The sequence below is a fragment of the Sparus aurata genome, chromosome 24 (genome assembly GCF_900880675.1).
Source record: "Sparus aurata chromosome 24, fSpaAur1.1, whole genome shotgun sequence".
NCBI classification, from domain to species: domain Eukaryota; kingdom Metazoa; phylum Chordata; class Actinopteri; order Spariformes; family Sparidae; genus Sparus; species Sparus aurata.
In genome coordinates, this window is record NC_044210.1 from 13409078 (window position 1) to 13418852 (window position 9775).

Below are 9775 nucleotides of genomic sequence, written 5' to 3' on the forward strand. Positions count from 1 at the left end.
CTTAAATCCAGAAGATACAAAGTAAAAGCAGTGCAAACATCAGTAAACAGAACGTAAAAATATCAGTAAGTGTATACAAAGTGCAACAAGAACAGATCCCTTTATAGGTCAATTTTAAAATGTTAATATGCACAAAGTCTGTGGTGAGACAATTTTGTAAACACATTCAAACATTTTCCTTTTGGTCAAGATTCACATTTAAAATTCAATAATATTGCATCAATATATATTTATAATGTATGCACACTTAATAGTTAAGATTTGTACATGAATACATACTTTAACGTCTTGTAAAAATTAGACCAAATGTGCCCAAATAACGAACAGGGACTGTTTACATGTTTTTTAGCAGCATCGTTGGCGCTTGTTGCCAGAAGGGAAAAAACACCTGATTAGTCAAAATTTTTTTATTCAAAATAATGAATTTATAAATAAATAAATACAGTATTGTGAAGACTCGTATCATAAAAACTGGCAGCCCTCTTCAGCAGGTTAGTATCACTGGTAGCCTAAAGACAGTGGTTTTATTGCACAAGAGCAACAGGGAGCGACTCCCCCTTGGCACGGACCAAACTCACTCAAATCCAGAAGAAAAAACTAAACGACAACCCGCCTTCCCCGAAGAAATTCTCACCAGGTGGTTTACTGAGCATTGGGATCTCGCTGCCCACCCCGCTGTTACCCCCAGCAGTGCCGCCACCGCCGCTCAGAGCCTGGAGGCTGGTGGAGGTCGGCATGGAGGCCGAGCCCTTGATTGTGGGGCTGACGTAGGCGGTGGCCTTTAACGTTTGACGTGACAAGGAGGTGAAGTTCCCGACGCTCTGGACCCTGTTCTGCAGCTGTCCGGGGGAGGGGACTGAGAGGGAGATCAGTAATCCTTTCTGCTGAACAATATTTTAATGAAATTATTAGAGGGGAGCAGGTGTCTTACTGGAGGACTGCAGTCGAGTCAGCCCGCTGGACGAATCAAATCTCTGGCTGGAGTCAGAACCAGTAAGAATGGAAGGACGAGTATCTGCTTCCGCTGTTTAAGTTGTGAGTTCAATTATTTTGTGGTCAAAAGAAGTGAAATGCCCAAAGACAGTGATTTATTTAAGACTGATTCATCAGCTCAGGATGGTGAAGTGATGCTATGAAGTCTGGAGGTTGTGGGTTCAATCCCTGGGTAGTTCAGCTGATTTTAAACCTGATGTCCACAAGAATAAAAAATGGACAAACTTATTCAGGCCCACATCTGTTTGTTAAGAATAAACAGGGGTAGAAATACCCACAATCCTTTGCTGCAGTAAATAAAGAGCTGCCACACAGTTAAAGTAGTCAGTACAACAGCACAACTTCAGCAAACCTGTTTCTTCAACACGTATGAATGTATTGATTTGTTATTGGATCAGCACACATGAGATCAGATCAGATGAGATGACTGAAAAAAATACACAATCACTGAAATGTTTCTCCTCTGCTAAAGTAGCTGAATATAAAGTTCTACTTGTATCATCATCATCAGGGCCGTTTCTTGCTATATGCGAGTATGCGGGTGCACAGGGCCCCAGCACCACTAGGGGGCCCCCTCAAGCTGCAAGTCCGGTCTCAATATCTGAGGAGTGACCCGACGGAAAAGGTGTGAAAAGTACCTGGCACCTGGCCCGCTGAAGATCCACATACCGCTCTCTGCCGATTGGTCCGATCTGGTGTCTATTGCGCCCTGTTGCTATGACGACCAGTACTACTAAGTGAGGGGAGGCAAGGCGAGTTGTGCTGATCCGCCGGTACCAGTCATTTACGGCATGGCATCAAAACGAAAGTATTCATCTGGTTCAGAAAAAAGAAGAAACTAGATGAAGAAAAACACTCACAGGATAAAGGTAAGGTTTGTTTTCATGATGTTAGGTGGAGAGGGAGATAATGCCGAATCTTTAGCTAGCTTAAGTGTTTGCTTTAGGAAAGGGCTAATTACAGCAGGTCCAGTGCATTGGCATTACATTTGAGAGGGAGGGTGTGTTGTTAGGCAGAAGTCTGTCATGTCTGCTTTATCCTCGTCCAGTGGAGCTGCTGGTCCGTGATAGACCTCCTCTGCTGTTCAATGTTTGCCACGTAACATTTTACTATTATCAGTCTTTTATCTTCATTTATAACTCTAACAAGTACAATGTGTTGAAAACTGCTTAAAAGTGACAACTTTTAAATTGGGTGCTTTAAAGGGATACTGTGCTGTATATTGCAGAGTTTAATATAACAATAGATTATGTTCAGCATTAGTGTAACATAACTCAATCAGAGCAATCAGAGCAATTCTGAAATATTCTGGAGCCGTGGACCAGGAAGCAGCACAGCAGCCTTCAGCACCACCGGACCAGGATGCTTAAGTTTAAAAATGGTATAATAAATATTTTTGAGGAACACTGCATCAGTTTCATTTATCGACCTCTAGAGCAGGGGTGGGGAACCTTTTTCCTATCGAGGGCCATTTCAATTTTTTTTAAAGGTAAGCAGCTCACAATATAATTTGTTTTGGCCTTTTTAACTTAATTGCAATAACATAAATATCATGACTATTAATGAATGTTTTAGCCAATTTTAATTTCATCCATCTCAGTGTATCTTAGTGTTTTAATCCAATTAATTGTCTGTTCCTGTTGGTTTTTATATTCACTGATGTTTAGCAGTTTAAGCAGTAGATAACCTATAATGTACCTCAAATCATTTCAGAGCATTCTGATGTGAAATTAAAAAAAACAGCCCCCTAAAATCTCATACATCAGCTTTAAATAACTCGAAAATGACAGATCTGAGTTGTCTCATATAAGGTTGTCTACTGTCAATCTGAGGTGAAATTGTTGCGTAGAAACAGGGAGTTTTCTTTTGAAAGCAGGCTGAATATAGCTCCGATGTCATTTTTCGAGTGATTTGAGAGGGCCATATTTGTTTAGTTTCACATCAGAATGCTCTGAAATGATTTGAGGTACATTATAGGGTTGTCAGCTGTCACTTTGCGGTGGAAAAAAAGAAACTTGCTTATCAGTATCATTATCATATCAGTGTGACCTAATGCGCTGGCTGGAACTGCTTCTCCTTGGTGAGAAGTCTGATGTCAGGTGGCAGTGATGACGATGCTGCTCTCAGCTGGTTGTCCAGGTTTGGGTCAGTCAGTCTTGAGCGGAGCCGAATCTTTGCAAGAGTCAGTTTTGAAAAGAAAAACTGGAAATCTCTTGCAGAATCCTTCAATGATTTCTCACTGTCTTGTGCCATGTCAGTAATCCGATCTGAGACGGTTTTCTGAGACAAACTAACTCCCCTTCACTGAGGTTTCAGCTTCTTAGCAATTAGCTCACTCACCACGACGAAGCTAGCCTGCGTCACGTTGTCCTGGTCCGCTCGCGGTTTGGATAAAACTTCTTGCTGGCCAATCAAACTCGAAAAGCGGAAACTTTATCCACGCGCACTTGTCCTTTAAACGCATCCAGTTTTGCATGTTTCGCGCTGTAATGACGCTCAAGGTTTGTCTTTTTCATTACTACCGGAGCATCCCCACAAACCAGGCACACGGACTTGCCTTTCACTTTCACAAAGAAGAATTCATTCGTCTATTTATCCTTGAAAGAGCGACACTCCGCACCAACTTTTCTTTTCTTACTACTCACCATCTTCCGTTTTAGCCAACGCGAGTCACCTCTCGTTGTTGTCACCTGTCAATCACTGAGGACACGACGCGATGACAGTTACGCTGATGTTGTGTTCAATGACCTTGGTCATGGCCCGGAAAGACAGACACCCGCCCTGTGGGCATTTAATTACACATTTGAAATAATTTTTCCTGAATATTTTTTTTGTGAATGTATTTACGGATTGCTTCGCGGGCCGGACTGTTTCGGCCCGCGATGCCAGAGGTTCCCCACCCCTGCTCTAGAGGATCCAAATTGTTTACCTTGTATTATCATCTTCTATTAGTTCAGCTTGCTAGGGTGTCTCAATTTAAGATGTTTGATTGGAATTTAAGAGAGATTTTCACGACTCTAGAATCTTAACATGTAATAGATTGTTGCATCCTTGTGGATCACCTAAAAGGGTTAGGAATGTATCCATCGTAGTTTGACAGAATAGGCGCCCCCAAACAGACAGAAACGGCCCTGATCATCATGTTGTCTCTGTCAGTGCGCTGGTGCAAAGTAATTGAGTACTTTTACTACAATTAGTCATCAAATGAATTTCTGAATTTTTAAAAATCTTCTGATGTGTGTCCAGGAGAAATAGCAAACAATTAATATTGTTCTCATGCTATATTAAAAGGAACCAGAACACATGAACTGACAGGTAGTCTGTTGATTTGAGATATGGACCTCCAGAACCTCGTTAGATCATTCACAACAATCTGAGAACGTTTTTTTTCTTTTTACGACAGCAGAGGACAAACACGAACACCAACATATTACAAGTCACATCAACAGCCAGGAGGCGAGGATGGAGAGACAACCCCCAGACTCCCTTATGAAATCTCTGCATTTAGTGAGTTTTTGAGTTAGGAGACACTGTATAATCTCCGTGAAGCTGTTTGTGGCCGATTCTTCATCATTTGGGCCTTCTTGCAAATTCGGCATGTGTTCAGCTCGTTGTGGGTCGTGCTGCTGCCCCCCTCAGTCTAACAGGAAGACTCCCAGTCAGTCACACGCCTCTCTGGGTGTTTCCTCCTCAAAGTTTAGTTTCACTTTCTCTCACAGGTGTGTTACGCACCTGTATTGGCCGTCTGAACCTCCAGCTGAAGGTAATGTAATGAATCTGACATGTTCGACTCGCTAACACAAGCTCTACTTTTCATTGTTACACCGGAAACAGCAGAAAAAGTGAAGCTCGGTCGTTTATTTCTCCAAACTCACAAGTTTAAACTCGGAGCCTCCGGACACACATGCGCCATTTTGTGTCTGCCTGAATCAGCCTGTGGAGGAGGCCGAGACGAGCCGCCGCTCTCCCGCTGTCTGACGCACTAAACGCGGCTGGAGAGCAGCTGTTGGTGTCGGTGAATAATCTATGGTTGTATTTACAGTCCAGGACCGATGAGGAGGCAGTAAGAGGACATCCAGGAGTCTGAAGGTTTATTTAATGAATACAAATATAACTTCATCACTGAGCAACAGTCAGCAGTAACACGTCGGCTCTCAGTGTTAGTACTTAAAGTGCCCGTTACGTTACTTGAGTATTTCTGCTCCTGATTACTTCTCAGAGGAAGAGATTCTAATTTTTACGTTGCAGATAAATGTTTTAAATAAACAACAGATGACCAGATTGACTCTTTTAGATTAAATGATATCAGAGAAACGTGTGTGTTGACTCCACCACAGCGTCATGACGTCATCTAGTGGACTGATCCAAGTCCAGCAGCTGATGTTCTCACAGGAGAAGTGACGTCAGTGAGAGACGTCATAGCCTCTACAGACAAAACCCACCTGAACACACCTGAGACTGTCATATTTTATAATAACACAACAGGTTATTAGAACAATTTCTGCCTCTTGGTTAAATCAACTTGTCAGTATTTGTTTTTAATCAGTTATTTAACACTCCAAGCTCCACAGAAAGTCTCCACAGTCATGTACAGAAGGAAAGTGACTGTTTTTATACCCTTTAAAATGTGATGTGTTTGTAGAAATGACATGAATACATTAAAAGTAAATATTATAAAACATATAATGAGAGATAGTCCTCTGGAGTCACTGGTGTAACTGTGTGACAAGTCTTTTATTTTGAAATAAACCTCACACTGATGACATCACTTTCCTTCCTGCAGATCAGTGAAGACAGGTCCTGGATCAGTCCACTGTCTCTTTTCTGTCAGAGGACATTTTCACATTTGTCTCCAGATTTCACGTCACTGCTGTGAGCGACTTTATTAGTAGAGAACAGTAAAAAACAGAATACAAACGGATTTAATGACATGATTTAGTTTTGGTTTGATGTCCTGTAGCAGCCATTTAGTGAAACGCTAATTAATAGAGTCAGTGAGTTCTGGAATAATGTGCTCTGACTTTAAATGTTAGAAGAGGAAGTCGACTTTCAGACATTTTGTCCTTCAAGAGTGTTTCTGACCCAAAGGCTGATTTCAGTTGATGTGAATGAATGATTTGTGTTTCCTCTCCAGATGAAAGTGTGTGTGAGATGAGCAGCATGAATCAGTGTGAGGACAGAGAGGAGGGAGGCCCTCCCTCTAAAACCACTGGACCTGGACCTGGACCTGGACCTGAGCCCAGCTGTGTGTCCTTCAAGAGTGACCAGTCAAAAGGTGGCCTCATTGATTTTAAAGATAAACCGCCTCCTGCTGTAAAGAGGTGAGCTGTTAATAACATTAATATGTGACTGATTTATGTTTTAACTGTGGAGAAAGATGTTTTTTGAAACCTGATGTTTATTTTCAGCTTTGTTCTTCTTTACTTAAACTTATCTTCTCACTTTAGAAAGCTGCCCAATAGAACCAGTCTTCAACTCTTCATTTCACTTTATTGAATTAGTTTGGTCCAATATTCTCTGAAAGTTTATTCCTGATGATTTCCACTATTTTATGGACAGAAGCTTCTGTGTCTGAAGACTAGAAAGTGAACTAACATCTCTGGTGGTCTTCTTCTCTGTCCAACAGGAGACCAGCCTCTACTGGACCTGAACCTGGACCCAGCTGTGTGTCCTTCAAGAGTGACTGGTCAATAGGTTGTTTCATTGATTTTAAAGGACAACAACCTCTTTACACCAGATCCTGCTTGTCGCGATCAATGGATGAGATCATTACTTTTAAACAAGCACATTCCTCAGACAGACAGTAAGTTGTTGTCATGTTGCTCTCTGTTGATGTTTCTCCTCATTAAATCCAGTCTGACCAGTTGTCCTGATGGTCTTCATGTTCTCAGAGTGATGATGGAGGACAAAATTCACTGTCCTTGTTCTGTGTAAAAATTCTTTATGAAGTTCAGTTGAGGGTAATATGAAGCTTCAGAAGTCTGAGCTCCACAAAACAAGTGGAGATCCTCCAAAGAGTTTTTAGTCTGATGTTCCCAACAGTAAAGTTTGTTATCTGTCAAAATGAATTCATGATCCACAGGCTGAAATCATTCAGATTCATGTTTTATTGAACTCTGCTGTGTTGATCCTTTTTTTGTTGACAGCTGCTAGTTTCTCCAGCTGCTTCTGTGTCTGAAGAATGAAGAGTGAATTAACATCTCTGGTGGTCTTCTCTGTCCAACAGGAGACCAGCCTCTGAGCCCAGCTGTGTGTCCTTCAAGAGTGACCGCTCAGTAGGTCATTTCATCGATTTTAAAGGACAGCCACCTCCTGCTGTAAAAACGTGAGCTGTTAATAACATTATTATGTGACTGATCCATGTTTTATATTATTTATTCTTAGAAATTTGTATAAACGTGTTGTTTTTTCCAGCATCAAATCTAGTCTCGCCAAAGCGGATGAGGACAAAACATTTATAGAAATCAAAGAACAGAAAATCACTCCCGACGGAGGAAAAATTCAACAGGGTCTACACTGATCTTAAGATAATGAATACACTATGAAAATTACATAAACAAATGACCACTCTCAAGGAGGAAAAAACAAAAGGCTGAGAAACTTAACTGTGCTACACTGAGCTGAGAAAACTTTAAAGAACAGAAAACACTCCGAAAGGAGGAAACAGAAAACTATGAAACAAAATTATCTTTACACAACTAACCAAAAACGTTATCAAAATAACAGAGGAATTACAAAAAAACATGAAAATACAAACTTGGCAACAGATTCGAGGTTCTTGACGAAGGCTGTGAATAAGGTTGAAGGTACTCGACACAACGAAATACTCTGGCAACAAGACAGGGGAAGACGAGGACTAAATACACATGAGGAGGGGTGACACAGGTGGAAACAATCAGGGAATCAGGGAGACGTCAGACTGGTGACACAGGAGGAAGAGCAAGTGACCTGAAATGAGAGGAGAGTTAATTTTCAACATAAAACAGGAAGTTCGCCAGACAAAACCCCAAGACAGGACATCCCTCATTGCGGTGTGACAAGTTTAACATTTGTCTGATGACTGGTTGAGTGTAACAGTGATTTTATTCAGGTTAACAGATTCTAGCTGCTAACAAAGAATAATTGTGACTCCACTATTTTCCTCCATCAAGTCATTATTTCCTGGTTTTCAGTCATGTGACCACAGAAATTGAGACATGTGAGTCGTGGCCACTTGTCAAAAAATCTAAATCGAATTGTACACAGGCAACACAAGTTCAGTGTCCTCCCTTTGTTTGTTTTCACACTCTTTTTCTGTGTTTTATGAGTTCAACACAGCAAGACGATGGTGCACAAAGTGAATAAATTACTTTTAACCTCCTTCATGTTTGACTTCATATAGTGTTTGTTTGTGAAACGTGCAGTGCAGTTTGTAGTTGTTATTCTCACTTTGATTCAGTTGATCTGAGCTCAGTCTCAGTCTCTGACAGTATGTGTTAGCAGCCGACTCCTCATGTCTTTTCTTAAAGTATCCTCAACTGTTAAATCAGCTGCTGTAGTTGATCTGAAGTTCACAGACTTTTCAGTCAAACACCTGTTAGCAGCGAGCATCCACGTTTCTCCAATCAGATACACTGGGACACTTTTAGATTGGAACTTGGGAATACCGACCTCTGGCTTTCAAAGGAATGCAGCATGAAGCCAATGTTTTCCCCTGCATTTCCTGCAAGTCTTAACCTGTTCTGACTGCTTTGCCCTTTAGACTTTTCTCTGCCTGCCTTTGTTGCTTGCCTTTTCTGTTTTGAGGAATTTTCTTCATTAAAGCTTGCTTTTGTTTTCAAACTGCCTGTGTCTCTATCTGCATTTGGTCCCTCACCATTAAAAATAAGAAAAGATTAACCTTTATTGATCCCCTGTAGGAGAAATTAAAATTTTGGCACAGCAGCAGGGGAAATAATCAGTGTTTAAACAATACAACAAGTAGCAGCATGAGGTAGGGATTGACTTAGATAAAAAAAACAGAAAAAACTAAAAATATATCCAAGATGGTCTAAACTCCTGATCCTGGTCCGCTGTCATCCATCCCTGCTGATGCTCAGACAGATCTCCAGTTATAAATCAAGTTTATTAAGACTCTTCACCAATTTGCACTGGACAGTTAGCATCCAGCTAGCTTGTGTTAGCTGTGTGTTGCTGTCCACAGTATTAAACGGGTCAAGAGCTGGAGGGACCAAACCAGACAAGCTGCTGACCAACCCAGTAAACTGACTGACTGTTGATTCACAGTGGGATCAGCAGTACGACTAACACTTTGATGTCAGAGGACACCATCTGATTCAATGATGTCATCAACACTTTAACTCAAAGGACCTTCAGCTTGTGTTTGTCTCTGAGTGGACAGACACAATGTGACTGATTCTTCGTGATTCCTCCACAGAGTCGACCAGGAGAGTTCAGAGGTTCCCAGAGGTCCATCTGTCCAGCAGCATCAGACACATCTGGAATCCATATTTATGGTCTGTACATGAACAACAACTACTTTTACATCCAGTCTGTTCACAATAATCTCCATGCTGCACTTTACAGACCAGTGGTGAATCTGTCCAACATGGATGTTAAATTTTGTTATTCACATAATATTCTGTTTCAGCTGCTGGAGGAGAACATTGTGACTTTTGTGAAGAATGAGCTGAAGAGGATCCAAAAGGTTCTGAGTTCAGATTACCCAGAATGCTTAGAGAGTCAGAGGCAGGATGAGGAGGTGTTGGACGGTGAGAATGAAGAGCAGAGGGGGAGCAGCAGA

The 9775-nt window shown here is 41.4% G+C and overlaps 1 protein-coding gene across 1 annotated transcript; it reads right to left on the minus strand.

Annotated features, from left to right (window-relative positions):
* Positions 1–433: 433 nt before the first annotated feature.
* LOC115576499 (SLAIN motif-containing protein 1-like) lies at positions 434–1398 on the minus strand. The gene is made up of 3 exons (XM_030409043.1): positions 1395–1398; positions 932–1024; positions 434–856 (listed from the first exon to the last, which is right to left on the minus strand). The coding sequence occupies exons 1-3, from the start codon at positions 1396–1398 to the stop codon at positions 579–581; spliced, it is 375 nt and encodes a 124-aa protein (XP_030264903.1). The 3' UTR covers positions 434–578.
* Positions 1399–9775: the final 8377 nt, after the last annotated feature.

Excerpts from the sequence above, each read along its gene's own strand:
- LOC115576499 (XM_030409043.1), bottom strand. Across the intron at positions 857-931 it reads GACTCGACTGCAGTCCTCCA|TCCCCTCCCCCGGACAGCTG; the intron begins GTAAGACACCTG and ends TCTCCCTCTCAG.